The sequence below is a fragment of the Nestor notabilis genome, unplaced genomic scaffold (assembly GCF_000696875.1).
Source record: "Nestor notabilis isolate BGI_N333 unplaced genomic scaffold, ASM69687v1 scaffold11828, whole genome shotgun sequence".
NCBI lineage: Eukaryota > Metazoa > Chordata > Aves > Psittaciformes > Psittacidae > Nestor > Nestor notabilis.
This window is the reverse complement of record NW_009941529.1, coordinates 83,323-99,792: the sequence shown is the minus strand read 5'-3', so window position 1 is coordinate 99,792 and position 16,470 is coordinate 83,323. Positions and strand designations below refer to the sequence as shown.

The 16,470-nt window shown below is 43.4% G+C and overlaps 1 protein-coding gene across 1 annotated transcript in view; it reads left to right on the top strand.

Moving 5' to 3' along the window:
• Positions 1–13,721: 13,721 nt before the first annotated feature.
• The window catches only part of COL17A1 (collagen, type XVII, alpha 1), a 34,365-nt gene continuing 31,616 nt past the window's right edge, over positions 13,722–16,470 (top strand). Inside the window, exons 1-2 of the mRNA XM_010020940.1 lie at positions 13,722–13,776; positions 15,334–15,432. Of these exons, the coding sequence (XP_010019242.1) occupies positions 13,722–13,776; positions 15,334–15,432 (154 nt within the window). The remainder of the gene's footprint in view (positions 13,777–15,333; positions 15,433–16,470) is intronic.

Genomic DNA, 16,470 nt, shown 5'->3' with positions numbered 1-16,470 from the left:
CTTGCCACAAGCAGTTAGAGCAAGTGGTATGATGTCACCTTCAGAACCAAAATAAGATCCAGATTGCTCCTTTATAGTGCACGGAGTTACTCCATATTTAAACAAACACAACAGAAATAAGCACAGTCCAGATTTACACTAGTGGAAACCAGTCTCTTGGTTTAAAACTGTTTTGCAATACTCAGATAAACGTATGTTTGGAAGTTGATTTATGGCTCTGAAGCACCCAAGGCAACAAAAAGCTGATGTAAGCTGAAATGCCTATCCCTGGTAATAACACCGATCTTCACTGTGATAAGTGCCAGTCCATGATAAATACCTGATGATCACTGGCAATAAACAGGGCTCACAACAGAGCATGTTGCCTTAGAGGGAACGCCTTAGTAGCCCAGCAGGGACTTTTCATCCTGTTATTTACTTTGGCAGTGAAAAGTGAGCACCACCCTGAAATGCTTGAGAGCCTAATCACAGGAAGTAGGTTCCTAGTGAGGAAGGAGAAGGATCAGATTGACAGGGACCATCTTGGAACAGAAATCTTGTAGAGCTCTGTAGTCTTCAATTCCAAGTCTGACTCAGGAAGTTTTCTGAATGGCCTCAGTCTTCATCATGCATGGGCCTATAGTCAGAACTTCCCAGGATATACAGGGCACAGCTGTTCTAACAGGTTTGTACAAACCCACTCTTCTGTTCCCTTCAGAACCATCGCTACCTGAGCTTGACAGTTCCCCCAGAAACCTTATTATGTTAAAGGAAACATTTTCCCAAAGCTCCTTCATCCGAGGACAGACTGTCTGATCACAGGGTTGGAGAGAACAATGTGAAAATTACAGGTTTAAATCTCTTGCATATTCTAAGTGAATATATTCACCACTGGGTTGACCTTCTCTTGCTTCTTCACAGAACAAAAAGGAATGCCTTGATTTCAGTTTGACATGGATTTCAAACTAAGGAGAGACTCTTACCCCATCAGTATTACTGTACTGCCAGACAGAATATCTGCTACATCATTTGGTCTACAGGAGAGTTCAAATATGAAGATAAAAACTCAGAGAGAGTTACTGTGCTTGAATCTCAGCCAGGTAAACCTGGCAGAACTGAGGGAAAGATCAAGCTTCATGATTGTACATAAAATGTGTGGGTTTAAAATGTTTTTATTTGCTTGTTAAAGGAGTAGAAATGCAGTTTAGTGCTTTCAAGCCCTCTTTACTATAAAGAGTAATCTTAGAAAATGTTATGTGGGAAAAGCGTCTAAGTGTTACCACCGTTCAGATCTGGAAAATCAGCTGTCTTGTGCTTATCTTACCATTTCTGGGGTTAGATTGTACCAGCCTCATTTAGCAGTGCCTTTCTTCCAGGTTCTGTCTAGCACCAGACTACAGCTTAACAAAGTTAGCAAAGAGGGTTCTCAAATGGAATCTATTTAGGGAAACATTTTTGGAAAAAATGCGGAGTTTGCTGCGTTTAACTCTTATTCTTATTTTAAATTATAAACATAAAAAAGAAATGTAGAAAAACGTTCCAAAACTCTCATGTTGGTTTTTTTTTTACATTTATTTTGGGAAAACCTGTATTCCCAATGCTTGCTTTTACTTGGCGGGGGGGGGGGGGGGGGAAGGAAGAAAGGAACAAAGAGAAATTCTCAATTTTTTGTGATTTTCAAAATCTGTTGGAAGTAAAAATATTTTTTCTTGTAAACTCCTCTATTAAAGTGGTGTGAAAAACAGAATTGATGGAGAGTTTTCAGTCAACTAATGATTTTGCTCCATCATTTATTTCCTCTATTGTAAGCAGTGAAGAGATTATTGTGGTTCTGGGTCTGTCTTTTCCCCTTCTAACTGCACTGTGTACTCTTGAGGGAAAACCTGTCCCTCTTTAAGCCACACAAACTCTTCAGTAGTGTTGCTGGAGTACAGAACCAGGTTTGGTAATCAGTGTCACTGTATTCAATGTCCTCTTGCTTTCTAATTGAAACTTATAACAAAGGCAGCTTCATGATCAACATAAACACATGCACAGACATGCCAGTAAACCAGGCACATCATCCACGGACTGCAAAAAGCCCATTTTGTGCAAATACCAAACCTGAAAAACTAAAAAACATGATTTGGCTGGGTTTTTTTAATGCTTTTCTGTTTCCTGAAGTACCAGGCTGACATGCCATATAGATGGGGCACAGTAAAGATCTCTGTTACTAAAATAAATTGAGTTTGAATCATCATTTCTTTCTACCCTGAATCCAAAATCACTACGTACTTTCCATGTGCTAGGAAAGATCCCTGCAGAAGGGATCAAACCATATATATTATATTTGTATATGCGTGTTCTGTGCTTTTAACATACTGTGACATGATCTGATACAATAGTTTCCAGCCTTCTGTAACCTGCAGACTTGTAAAGATTTTTAAAGGAGGGGATAATCCCTCTTTTGTAGGTTAAAATCATTTGGCAATGTACTTCTTCTATTTACCACAGGTTCCTCATAAAGTCCATGGTTGAAAATGATGAGTGAAATGTATTTCATCCACAATGGATTCCAACTTGTCAGCTCCAAAACAGAAAAATCAATATATTAAAACACATTTCAAATCTCCTTGTACCTTAATTCTTTCTTTCCCTGGGTGATCGTTTGCTTCTATGCTAAATCAGAACCCATGATAATTGAAGCACATTCTCTTGGTGACCTGCAATACTATGATAATGATAATGATAAATAATGATAATTGATAAATTTGTTAGAAGATATGCTCATTGTGCTTGCTTCTGCTGCTGGGGATCCCCATCCCTGCTGGATCAGGAGCCCTGCTGTCTGAGGAGCTGCTCATGGCACTCTATGCTTTATTGACAGGAGTCTCTCAGGAAGCTCCCTTTTGCTCCTGCACCTGTCAGAACCATAGAAGGGGTACATACACTGCAAGCACACCTCAAGAGTGAGTATAAACCTGCCACATCAGGTATCAAGTCATTGACTTTTGCTCCATGTACCTAATTTTGTCTTGGTCTAGGAAACTGGTAGTTTGAGTTCATTGTGTCAATACGCCATTTAGGACAAGCCAAATTCTGGAGAAGACACGCTGCAAAATCCTTTGTGTATTGGTTAGAAAGCCTTTTAGGGATGGCTACGAGACCTTTCGGGATATGTGAAAACTCATGACTCATATTTAGATGTGCATGCTAGATCAATCTGGACTGCATGAGCAGAGGAGTGTTGGGCACTGCTTATGCTCTGGACCTGCCCCCTGGCTGCTCTGGAGATCAGGCTAATGCTCTGTCTTAGTATTGTGTAAACAATGTGGATAATGAGCAAATCTGTTATGAAAGCGAAGTTAGATCTTGACAGTAAAGATATGGCTGGAGAGCTTGGGGATGGGATATAGAAGGTGTAGCATAAACAGTATAGACTCACTTGGAGTTCAGCTGTCCCTGCAGCAACAGTTCTGGTACCCCTGCAGTAATCCTCAGTGCTTTGCCAGGTTCCTTGGTCTAGGTTTGAGCTATGGGCTTTATGCAGATTCTTGTGTTTAATTTCATTCCCTGTGCCAAGGTACTTTCAGGAGATGTTTTTGCACTATGTACAAACTCACCTGAGCATCAGTGGCACTTCTCTTCCTAAAGTCTCTTGAAAATCCTTTCTGGGCTGTGAAATAATCCTTGATCCAAAAATTACCCTGTGAACCTTAGAAGGGAAAAGGACTTGTAGGGCAGGGATGTGTAGAGCTGGAGAAGGGGAGAGCAAATGAAATCTGCTCTCAGAGACCTTTCAGGCACCCTCCCATTCGTTTCCCAGCCTGCTAATGAGAACCCCTGGCTGTATAGGTGGTGAGTTGCTGCAAGCTGTAGCTGAGCCCAGCAGAGATTTTCCATCAGGATTTTTTTGACAATGGTTTGAATTTTCTGTCAGGAGGGCACTCAGAAATCAGGCTTATTTGCCAACACTCATCATCTTCTGAGGCAGATCTCCAAGATACGTGTTGTCTTCAGCTCCTGTCCTGTATGCACTGTTGCGTTGCAATTCTCCCTGTGCTGCTTTTTGTGATGGTGCTTAAACTTTCAGGCTTTGGACTGGCAGCAGGTAGAACAGGTTGAATTGTTTGTTTGAAATACTAATTGCTTGGAATTTTGACCATGGGTATGGCTGGTGAGCAATTCACAAATCAAATCTTGTTTTCTTTGCATCTGCCAGAAAGGTTTTTTTGGTTTTTGGGTTTTTTTTGCTTGCTGACAGTTCTTTGTAAATAGTTTACATTGACTTCTCTCCATTATTTGTACTGGCAGCACCACAGCCAGGTCATCTGGCATTGGTTGTGTCCCTTTGCTGCCTGGCTGACTGAAACATTTGATGTGTGATCTTAGCAAATAATGCATTTTCTGGTGTATATTTTTTGTCTGAAAGACACTGGTACTAAAACTGTTTAAGGGTTCACAGGTGGGCTTGCAATCAATCAGTAGTTTTCTAAAAGCTAGGGGATGGGAAATTACTTGATCCTGTGAATCAGATTTTGCATTCTCTCAAAACACTCAAGGACTGGTTTCCTTTGTCTTTGACCAAGCAGATGGGGCAGTGGGCTGATTTGGAGCAACTAGCTCATGAAACAAGAGAGACAACCCAGCTCTGAGCTCTGCTGCTGTGTGCAGCATGTGTTGCAGGCAGCTCTTAGGTAGAGGACAAAGTAAAAGCCAGCAGAGGGAAGGAGAGGCTCCTTATGGGTGAAAGTTACTTAGTTTAAAGTCACAGGGATACCCCTCAGAGCGGTGCTGATCAGGCCCATCTGCTTCACAGCTGTGTGCCCTGGCAGATGCTGTGGCTTGCTGCACATCTGGGTAGCTCCTGAATTGCCATGGTGGGTGTGGAAAGGGAGAGGAAGAGATGGCAGCAGCTCACGTTGGCAAACAGGTCTGTTAACATCCCAGCCCTGCTGCCATTAGAGGTGAGCCTGACATGGGTGATAACTCCTGGCTCTGCTAGCTGACTCCTGCTGTACAGCCTGACCTCTACCAAGATGTACAATATGCCAGAGCATCAGTGCGCATTAAATGCTGCATGGAGGACAGAGGGACTGTAAGAGATCACCGGTGTGTTCTGTTTGGATCTGTCTGTCCCCGAAACTTACATTATCAGGAGCAGTTCCAGACACACAAGACAATGCACATGTCCATCCCCAGCCCTTGGGCTGGGCTGCTTGCTAGTTAACTATTAGGCAGTTTTATTGCAGAGCATCAAGACAGCATCAGGGCCCTAGTGTCTCTACTGGCTTGTCTCTGAGCAGAGGTAGAGAGCTGTCTACAGCTGCTGAAGAGTCCCACTCCTCCTGTCTACATGGTAATAGTAAACACAGCAAGCCCAAGTCTTTAGCCACCTCTTCCCAGTCTCTGTCCTCTACCAGAACAGCCCACAGACCTTCCTTGCTGGACCAGTACAATTCAGTTTGTCCTGTACTGTGAAAGATCAGTGTTTTACAATACTCCATATATTCTGTGATTCTATATGCATATATAGCTTTATTAGAATTACAGCTATTTATTATTTGCACTGTGATAAACATTAGAAGCTATAGCAAGCCTCCCATTGTGTAGAATGCTATGTAAAGCCAGAAGGAGAGAGGAAAGACAGTCCTTAGCTGTAGAGTTTTTATATTAATGAATACAAACAGCCAAGACACCTCTTGATCACTCAAGTCTGTTGGAACCTGGGAGATTGAGTTAGCAATGGCTTTTTGCATCCTGACATTACTCATCTCCCAGCTCCCCAAAAGCAATGATCAGCTCCCCACAAGGCTTTTATTCATGCCTGAGGTTACTCACGGTGAGTTTCTCAAGTGATGTGCAAACCGTGGACTCACGGCATTGAATCAAGGGGGTGACTCAGGAGGCTCTGGTTGGTTCAGTAGCTGCCCAGCTCCATTGTGCAAAACCAAGGCTCAGAGAGAACTGCAGTTGCTACACAGAAATAGGTGTGGTTTCGTCTTCCCTCTGTGAACCATCCTTGTGTGGACCTGCACTATTCCAATCAGCTTCTTGTCTGATTCACTAGCTGTGTAATTTATGTGCCAATCAAGGCAGAATTACCAGACCTGTGTACACCTTATCCTGTGCTCCACAGCTGCCTTCAAAATTGAAGATAACAAGTTATCATCACTTAGCTGTTTCTAAACCATGAACCCCCCTTCAGCTGCTACAGGGCAGCTGTGACAAAACCAGCTGGTTCAGCTTTGAGACTCTATCTTTGGGCTCCCCTTGCAGAGTGAGAAGTGATTCAGATGTGCTGCAGCACAGCCCCCTCCCTGGTGCACTGAACATGCAGTGGAGAGTTCTGCCTCATCTTATCAGCTTTCTCAGTGCCAGCATCAGCTGTTGTAGGCTTTTGGAGCATCTTTCACCAGAGAAAATGGTGCTGTCTTCAACCATGATGTGATCTCTATAGCTGCCAGACTGAGACATCAGTTAAAAGTTCAGAGTCTGTGCAGCTTCTTCTTGTGCTGGGAACAGAGAAAGCAGCAGACTCTGCGTCTGGTATAACATTCCCAGGTACGCCCAGCAGCAGTGTGACTCCATCTCTACAAACTTCACCTTCTACAAGCAAAATCGAGTAGGACAGATTGGGGAGTGGGAGGATGGTGACTGTTTCCTCCAAGAGGAGCTCACAGTGCCTCCCCTCCTCTAACCACCAGTCCACACACCACCAATGTTACTGGAGAAGTGACAGCTGATGACCTGAAGCTGGGTCTGCTGCAGTTCATTGCACTGTGCCAGCTAGAGACCTGACTTCCGGCGTCTCAGAATACTTGAGTCAATCACTGACTTCAGTGAAAGCTGAAGCAGCTCAGGACCTCTCTAAATTATGCCCATTAGGAACCTGGGTGCAGTAATCAGTGTGTTTCTTCAAGCAGCACCCTCAACTTTACCTCCTCTTATATTTCTCCTTTTAAATGTGGAGTTAGTTGTTCTCAGTCAATGGTTTCCATTTAAGGCACGTCTATATCCACCCCACCATCCCTTTGTTTTTCTTTCCAGTAAAAAATTGGCAAAATGACCCATGAAAACACACTCCATGGACACTTTGTTCTCAAGACACATTAACCCAGTATCTTTCTCACTGATGACATTGCAGGGACTATAAAACTGTAATTTTCTTATTTTATCAAAATTGGGATGGCTACTTTTGTATATACATATGTAAGGAAAACTGGTGAACAGAGGTCAAGGAGTGAGAATAGTCCTCCAGTCCTAAGGATATTATCTTAAAATGTGAGGTCCCATCTCTTACTCCAGTAAAGTCTTATGTGTCATTCCAGTGAGTCTTCCTCATACTGGTGGGTCTTACAGAGCTATACTATCCCAGTGCATTCGGTGCTGTCTTGCCTTGAACAGCTTCTGTCTCTGAGCAGCCAGGCTATGTCTGAGGCACACAGCTCTGGATTGTGCTGCAAACAGATGTAAAATGAGGTGACCAAAGTGCAAATTTAAAGTTCAGTTGACAGTAAGAGGGACAATAAAGTGTCATGTTCAAAGAGTGTGGAGATGAAAAAGCTAAAACCACTTTTATGCTTTTGGTCAAGGCTTAAGCCAAGTGCAGTTTGGCCAGATCCCAGGCTGAACTCTACTCCTCTTAATGATTTGTTGCTTACCACATGCAGCTTGTTTAGGCAACTAAAAATGTCCTTTGGTTAGTGTTCAGAAGGCAGAATCATGGATGCTTCCTCCATGCAGGGAGGAAGTTATGCTTCATAAATGTTTTTTCTGACTAATGGTAAATATAATTGCAAGTTCTGGGATTTAGGAGATGCATTGATGAATTCTGAAGAAGTCTTGATTCCCATCAACAAACACAGGGTGTAGCCTTTGGAGTGGCAGTATAGTGCTGAATAGCAGCCATGCCCCTACACACTTTTGGAAGTGTCCAGTTTGTAACTTAACAGAGTACAATCTTGACGGTATGCAGCTACAATCTCAAAAGGTCTGTGCAAAAACAGGCATGAAGCATCAAGTTCTTTTCCATTCAGTGGTACAAACCTGTCAAAATCTGCATAGGGTGAGAGGAACCAAAGTGAATTCTTATTACAAAGAAACACAGGATGCAGAATGACACTGTCATGTTCAGTAGGTGGAAGTATCTTTACACAAGGTATAATTAACCTGTAAACATCTTTGCTGTAGGACACAATGTATTAAAATGTTGTACAGATTCAAAAAATAATTGGACAAATTAATGGAGAATACCCATCAAAGAATGATTGCAATGCTGCTGCTTCTGACTTGGGAAGTCTCCAGTGTCACCAGGAAAGTATCTGTTATGTGCTTGTCCTGTTCACATAGTCTTCCGTGGGCTGTTAAAGTGAGCCGTGGTGGAAGATGGGGTTGTGAGCTAGATGAAGTTTTGCTTTGCCCCACTGTGACTGCTCTTCTGCTCCAGTTCCTGTTCAGTGAAGTCTGTAAGTGGTATACATGGAAGAAATTTTGTTCCTGAATCAGTTTGGTGTATTTATATTTATTAATAGTGCTGCCTTCTGAATGGAGCATAAATTATCTGTGTGGTGGGCAGTGCAGTTCAGACCGCCGACTTGAGCACTTTCCAGCCAGTTTGTACTAGCTGGGAGTTTAGCCCCTAGTATTGCAAGCAGTAAAATATGCTTAGTTTGCAGCTTTGCAGAGACACCCACAGGTGCTCTGTGACTCTGTAAGACAATATCAAAACAGCTCTCAGATCATGTATCAGAAAGTACTGTCATAACTTCATTTTCCCCAATTTAAGCCTTCGCACCTTTGTCTGGGATCTAAATAGTTAATCTACCTGAGCAAATAGGCAAGAGCATTTTTTCTTTCAATAAAGTTTGATTCCTGGAGGCAGATCTTTTTTTCCAGTGAGTGTCAGGTAATTGGAAGGGTAGGGTGAGGCAGGAAACCATGACACGCCTTTGTTGGGACTTGTTTCAGAGCACGGGAATAGAAACGCAGAAGAAGGGTGAGAATAAAACAGGTTGACTAAAGAAGAGGTGAACATTTTTGGATGATCACTCAGATTCCACACACCTTTGGAAGGACGTGATATAAAGTGTAGGTGGCAAATTTTGGTAGAAAGGAAACAGTTGAGGAGGAAAGCAGATTTTCAGTTCAGTAAGCAAAGCACTCCAGGTAAGTTACATTACTTTAAAAAAGCGTAGGAAAAAAGTATCCTTTATTTTCTGTCTTCCAGATTCCTTGAAGAACATGGCTGTATTCTCAGGCAAAATAGAGGAGGTCTTACATTTTTCTGTGGGGAATACAGTGTAAAAATAAGACTGTGTAAGAGCTGGGTCATTTTGGTTCTGTGTTTGTCAGCAAATACTGCTCTTTTAAAGTGAGCATCAAGTGAAAGGAGTGTACCTGCTGGGAGATAAGAAATGTGAAGCCAAGCTCTGGGTATCTTTTTAATTCACCTTGTGCTACTGTCATGCAAATAGATAAAGCTTAGCTGGATGTTCTCCGTTCTGTAAGGGTACCAGCATGGTGAAATGCAAATCACCTGTTGGCTTGTTTTGAAACTGAGCAGAGCTGAAATTTGCTGGAGGAATGATGAGTGTAAATTGGGGCTTCAGATGGTGGGTGCAGGGTGTCATATTAAGGAATTGATCTTCAGTCCTGAGAATGCCTGGAACTGCTTCTGAGTGAAAGTTTGTGTTGCCATGGACAAGCTTTGCTTTGTCCTGTGCCTGGTGGACTTATTTCAGCAGTGACTCATTGATTATGGACTTTGTGCCACATTTTTGTCATAGAAGATTAAGAGGCACTGTAAGGTATTATTAAAGCTTTGCCACAGTAAGTCAGAGAACTCTTGCTTTCAGAACTGGTTTGAATCCTTTCTGCAGCAGGTCTGGCAATTTGAACACAGTGGCATAAGGTAAAAGATCTGTCTTTGGACTGAATTGTAGAGTGATTTCAGGGAAGTTACTTGTCCTTCTATGACTAGTTCTTTCATCTGTGAAATGGTGACAGTAGCACTTGCCTGTTCTGCAAACATATTTTGTATAATACCAGGTTGTTTGGCTCCCTGTCTGTGCCAGAGGGGAGAAGCTTGTGCAGGTCAGACTGGCCTTGCTTTGGACTGTTTCTTTTTGAGTAGCCCAATTAAGTAGAGACAGTAAGGACACATTTTTGAAAGGAAGGCACCTGGCAGTGTGGAGTGAGGTCTGGGCAGTGCTCCTGCTTGTGCCCTGGAAAATAGAGCACATACTGCTGGCAAAGAAGCCAGGACAGGCTGTAGGCAGAGCAGCATTTGGTTCCTACAGCATGTCCAAGCTTTGGTTGAGCACTTACCTGCTTCCCTGGAATGAGGATCATTTCAGTGAGTCGACAAAACGAGCAGATTTGGTGGATTTGATTCTGACTGTGTTAGTTTTGTTAGAATAACTGAAAAGAAACAGGTTTTAAAGCAGAATGAGAAGGTCAGGTTCCTAGACTGTGGTGTAAAAAAGAGAGATAAGGGGCCGTTTTAAAACTCTATTAAAAAACAGTTGATTCTGTGATTATAGTCCCAGGACAGTGGCACCTGAAAGGTTTGATTAAGAGGAGGGGCACCCTAAGAGACATTTGATATGATAAGAGACATGGCATTTGCTTTTAACATAGTCAGTGACATGGTTTGGGGACATCTACTGAGTCTCAGACTATTTGTGATCAAAGGATTCCACTGACATTAAATGTTTTTAATCTCAGCACCTGCTGGTGCCTCCTCCTAATGGAGTGTCTCACAGCAGGAGCCTTATTAATGGAGAAAGAAGAGAGCTGAAAGGATGTGCAGTGAGGGTGAAACAGCATTCTGACATGAAAACTGGAAGGACATTGTGGAGGAATAAAAGCATCTGAAACGTGCCTGCTTTAGTTTTTCCATTAAAATATGTCTTTGTGGCTGTTCCCCTTCCCTTTGGAAAAATGTCTGTAATAAACTTCATTAGCTTTGCACACCATACCTAAATTCTGAAATAGTAAGAGGTTTTGAGTGTCCCATCTCAGTGGCTTAATGTCCTGCTCAGTGTGCTGCACTGCAGTCAGGTGGAACAGGAGGTGCAGGAGGCACCCTGCAGTGTGGGGCTGATGTGGAAAGCACAGATCTAAGCATGCCTTGCAAAGCTGGACTGCTGTTACTATCTTGCTTTTCAGTGCTGTACAGAGAGGAAACAGTGTGGACAAGTGTGGCAGTGCTAGACCTGTCCTGGTTCCTCGTGCCATTAGGGTCTGCAAGTTCCCTGTTCCTGTGGGTGCCACAAGCACACTACAGCCCCTGAGCTTATGTCAAAGTGGCCATAGGGTTGGCCTGTCTTATGCTGCCTGCACTGTTTGAGAGTGATCCCATTGCACGAGTTCCTGCTTGTTGCTCAGAGATGATTGCAGGTGGCTTCTCTGATTCAACAGCACTATTGCTTTGCACAGACGTAGCCCACAGCTACAGCTTTGTGAATCCAGATAGGAGCTGGTGAAATGAGTCAGTCCTGGCAGATAATGAGAATCCAGCTCAGTCACCCTGCTGGAGCCTGGGCTGGCTTTTTCATTCGTGTGGCAAAGACATGCAACATAGGTCAAACTGCACCATGTGCTGGAGCTGGGCTGTGGCATGTGTGGCTCCAAAGATGTGGTTTAACCTCTTGTTATGTTATTATTTTTATTAGTAACAGAGCAAGATATGCCCCTTCCTCAAGGGAAGGCAAAGATGCACAAGATTTATTCACCCCATGGTGGTGCTGGCCTCTTCCAGTATCCATAAGCAGCACCACTTCCCAGTAGCAGAAAGGAGTGGAGTTCTGGGGCTACAAAGCAATAGGAAAGCAGTTTCCAAATACAAAACTGTGTTCCCTGCCAAAAACACTGGCAAAATCAACAGTGCCGACAACAGCTTCCAGCATCTGTATTTTAGGGAAGGAGCTTGAAAGATGTCTTCACTGTTGATGCAGTAAAGAAGAACAGCATGGAGATTGCCTTTCCTTGGAGTGAATGACCCTTCCATTGGAGGGCACTGTTACCCTGCTGGAGGAGGAACTCTCCTAACACATACAGCTCCAGTCTTGCACATGCCTTGGAGTCGGCACTCTGGATAATCCCTTGGAAATTCCCATTGTTAGCAAACACTGTAAGGCTTGGATAGTATCCTGATGCCAAGGTTATGTATGGACTTGGATGTGGCCTCAGGAGCTCCATTTGCAGAGCTGTTGAGCCAAGCTCAGGGTCTGAGGTGCAGAGGGTGAGGGCTGTGGGCACTGTGGGTGTTCTCTGCAAAGTTGAGCTGAGTTTGTGACAGGAGGCTAAAGTGGCTTGACTGATAGTGTGTCTCCTACACTCAAATTGTTCCTGTCCAGTTCTGGGAATAGCAGAACTGAATCTGAACTGAAGATATTCCTGCAGATTCTCTGCTGCATCCTGCCTTATATCATTATCTGTGCATGGGCAATACAAGTGTAACATCAAGGGGGCTATTCGGTAGACACTTTGCAGAAGGGTAAGTGGAATCATGAGGATCAAACTCAAATGGGAGCTGTATTGGAGGGCACAATCTTGGGTTCTGCCTCAAGCTGGGCTCTGAAACTTGGAAGGAATTTTTCCCAAAGTGTGTTTTTTAGGCTCAGCCTGTTACTTGTGTAGGTTTTGGTACAGCTGGGTCTTCAGTTTTGAGGAGGAGTCTTTGAATGCAGTGGAGAGTTCTGGCCTGGTATCACCTTGTGCATAAACCAAAAGCTCTTCCTTTTCATTGTTTGTGGCTGCACAAGATAAAATGTTATCTTAGAGAGATGAGCAAAAGTTATCTCTTAGAGAGAGCAAATGTGCATTTCCTTCTGACAGAAATGTTTTCTAGTTGGTGTTTCCTTTCCGCAATCACAACGTTTCTTTGTGGTATTCCTGCCTTGGCAGGCAGGCACACCTCTGCTAGAGACTGCAATTTTGACTGGAGAGGGATCCAAGGCATGAAGAGGAATATACACAGCATTCCCAGCAGTGATTCCAATACTATGTAGACTGACCTGAGCTGGCATTAAATTCGATCAGATTCCAAAGACTCAGACAGGACCTCCAAACTGTCTCTGCTCTGCCTATAAAGCAAGATAAAGCACGTCCTACGTTAAGTTCCTAGCTGCTCAAAATAGCTAGTTTAAAGGTACCTCCAGTGTTTTTCTGCTTCACTGAAGTCAGCGTTGTGGCTTTAGCATCAATTTACTCAGAGAATGCACGGTATTACTGTCAAAAGTGCAACAGTGTCTCTGCTTGGGTTTTTCTGGCAGTGCTGGCATGGTGCAGGTAGCTTTAGCTTACTCCTGCCACTGCCTGCACTTCTAATCCTGTACTGTCGAGTCCTGCCCAGAGCAGATGTGTGGGAGCGGCATTTCGATCCTGTGGTTTTGATCAAGCCTTTATAGGGGCACAACGGGAGACAATAGTGTAGTGCCACAAAGTCTGGATGTAAATCCAGGTCTAAACTTCTCCAGCACCGAGTGGATTTGCTTCAATGGCCCCTATTTCACCTGCTGGCTTCACAGCCCCTCCTGCTGTTTCAGCTCTGCTGCATCCAGTTTTGTAGGGAAGTGGTGCAGGTCTATTAGTAATACTCATACGGATCTGGAAAGGCATTATAAGCTCCCTGGAATAGATGTCTTCCCAAGAAGAAGGGAGAAAAGTGGCTAGCCTTGTGGGGTGCTGTTGTTATCTCTTATTATCCACAGAGCGTTAAGTGCCGCGTCTCTGCTTTCCTTGCAGGTGGCAATGGTATGGATTCTGTAACAAAGAAAACGAGGCAAGATGGATCAGAAGTCACTGAAAGACGTAAGGAGAACATTTTCTGAGTCACACACCAGAAATCCCAGAAGCAGATGCTCAGTTTTGTAAGGGATTGAATGCTGACCACAGGTCCAGAGCTAAATTCTGTACTTGTCTCTGGTTTCTCTGTTGAAGACAGAGTAAGGGCCAAGATCAGACATATAGAGACATGTAGCATGACTTGATTGTTTAACCACAGATGATTGCCCTATGGAAACATTTCTAGCCAGTAGTGCAGACATTTGGATTCTCCTCCTACCTCTGGTATCAGTGCCCTTCGTGGCCTAGAAAATGTTCTTTAGACACTTTTTTTGGCTCTGTGTAAAACAGGTGATAGGTTTCCTGCTGGCGTTACGTGAATTAACTAGTAAGAAGCTAGTAAGAGGGCTGCTGCTCCAGTAATGGCTGTGGTTCAGAAGTGCCCAGACGTAATAGCACTTCCATGTTTTACAGGGATTCCATGAAGAAAAAAAGTCTTTTGTGACAGTATGTCACTAGTTACTGTAGAGTTAGAAAGGCTTGAAAACAGACACACAGTGTTGTGTACTAATGAGACTGCAGCCCCCGAGCAATGTGATCTTAAAGGACTGTTCTTTAGATGAGACCATCTTTGAAAGAATCATGTTCTTCCATGGAAGTTAAGTAGAACATTGAGCTTGTTTGGCTATATTAACATGCCAATTCTTCAGCACCCTTTTCTTTCTTCAGTTATTACAGAGACTGTGACCACAAGACTGACGTCCTTACCACCCAGTAAGTAACTGTCAGTCATTACATTACTTCTGCTGTTCTGTGCTCCTCCATGCTTTTTGACTGAATGATTTCCATAGCTCCCTGGCTACAGCCAATCTCAGTGCAGAAAGGCTTGCACCCAAAGAGGAGCTATTTTCAGAAATGCTTCTCCCAAAATACTTGTTAGTAGAGAGTACGCAGGAAGTAGTATGTGGGAAGCTGTCTGGATACTGTCAGAAACAAAGCTGCACAGTCCACTAAGATGGTAGACCAAACTGTCCAAGGGCTTAAACCCAGATAGAGGGTCTCCAGTGGTGACTGTCTCTTGGAGATAAGGGTCAAAAGTGATGGGTCTGCAGCCTCCGCTGCTGAGGCTGCAGTGTATTCTCCTGTCATCTTACAGTTGACAACAGTGAGTGAATCTTTTTGGGTAATGTCAGGTGTCATGGGTGATTTCTACCTCTGTAGGGAAGTACAAGTACCAAGCAGGTAAAAATCCTCTATGCTCTTTATACCACTATATTCTTGATAAGCTTGCTGCAGCTGGATTGGAAAGGAATTGCACTATCTTATTTATAACGAGGGTTACCAAGAGTATCCTTCAGTCCATGTATGGAGCAAAATTTGAATACAGACCTGCTGGGTCTGCAGTCTGAATGTTTTATCTGCTCTGCCGAGACACTTCTCTGCAGTTTTGATACAGACATGAAGCTATATTTGTAATTGAGTGTGAGAACAGCTTTGGGTACCTCCTGCCTTGTTTTGCAGTGTCCTTTCTTTTCTTATCTTCTACCTTGGGAGAATGTCTCATTTTGTGCTCATCTCTTCCAGAAGGAGGGAGCAGCAGTGGGCTCAAAACATCATCCCAAACTGGAGGGAGTGGAGTGGAAAAAAGATCTTATACCCATAGCAGCAGCTATGTGACTTCAAGTAAGGAATTAAGGCATTGCACGGTAGCAAACAGAGAGCAAGGGCAGCAGAAATGGTCTGAGGAGAGATTCAGGCCAGGGGAGTAGGATGAGGTAAGGCAAATAAGGTTTATGGAGATAGAAGTTGCAAATAGTCAAAGCAGAGGTATTCCTTCCCTAAAGTTTGGTGTGAGGATGAGTGAGTAAATGGCAAAATTCACATTTTCCACAGGGAAAACCTGATTTCAGACCACCACCACAAAATGCCGTTCCCCCTGTTGTTAGTAAGTCATTTAGAACCCAAATTTTCCTTCTTTCAGGATTTCCAAATCACAATCATTCTGACTATTTTTGTTCAAAAGACAGTTTTCACTAATCATTTTGTTGATCTTGCTCAGGATAGAATATTATTACAGCATTTCCTAGAAAATACTTTCTTGTGTGTGTGGGTCCATGGCTCTGGCACTTTGAAACAATCTGACAGATTTTCTGAACATGCTAAATCAGCATGTGCTGTCTACTCCATAAAAAAAGGGTTCTTCTCTAACAGCATTCTTCCCCCACCTGTTAGATTGTCATAGCAAAGGTGTCTGAAGAATAAGCTTCCTAACCAGGTTCCTGGCACACCCCTCTCTGTCCCCAGTGGGACAGGTTGTATAACTGTCCTTGCAGAAAACATCCTCCATGCCCTGAAGGAGTTGTCAAAGCAAAGGGAGTGAAGTGCAGTTCGGAAGCTCAACAGGATTAGGCATACCCAATAGACCTGACAGCCATTTCCATACCAATTAAAAGCCAGACTGTGGAATCACTTTGCCTCAGAGATGTGAAGTAACTCCAGTGAAGGAAGATGTTAGTGTAGTTGTCTGGACTGGCACCAATCTGAGAACTGAACCCAGCCCTGCAAACTCAGACAACTGTGACAGGATTGCCATCTCCCTTGTTATTTATTTTCAGTATGTGGAGGAAGAGGAAAAACCCTGAACTTTAGAGATAATGAGTTCCTGAAGTTCCATAGAGCATTTTCTCATCTCTACTTGCAGAATGCCTCTAACAGAGGCCT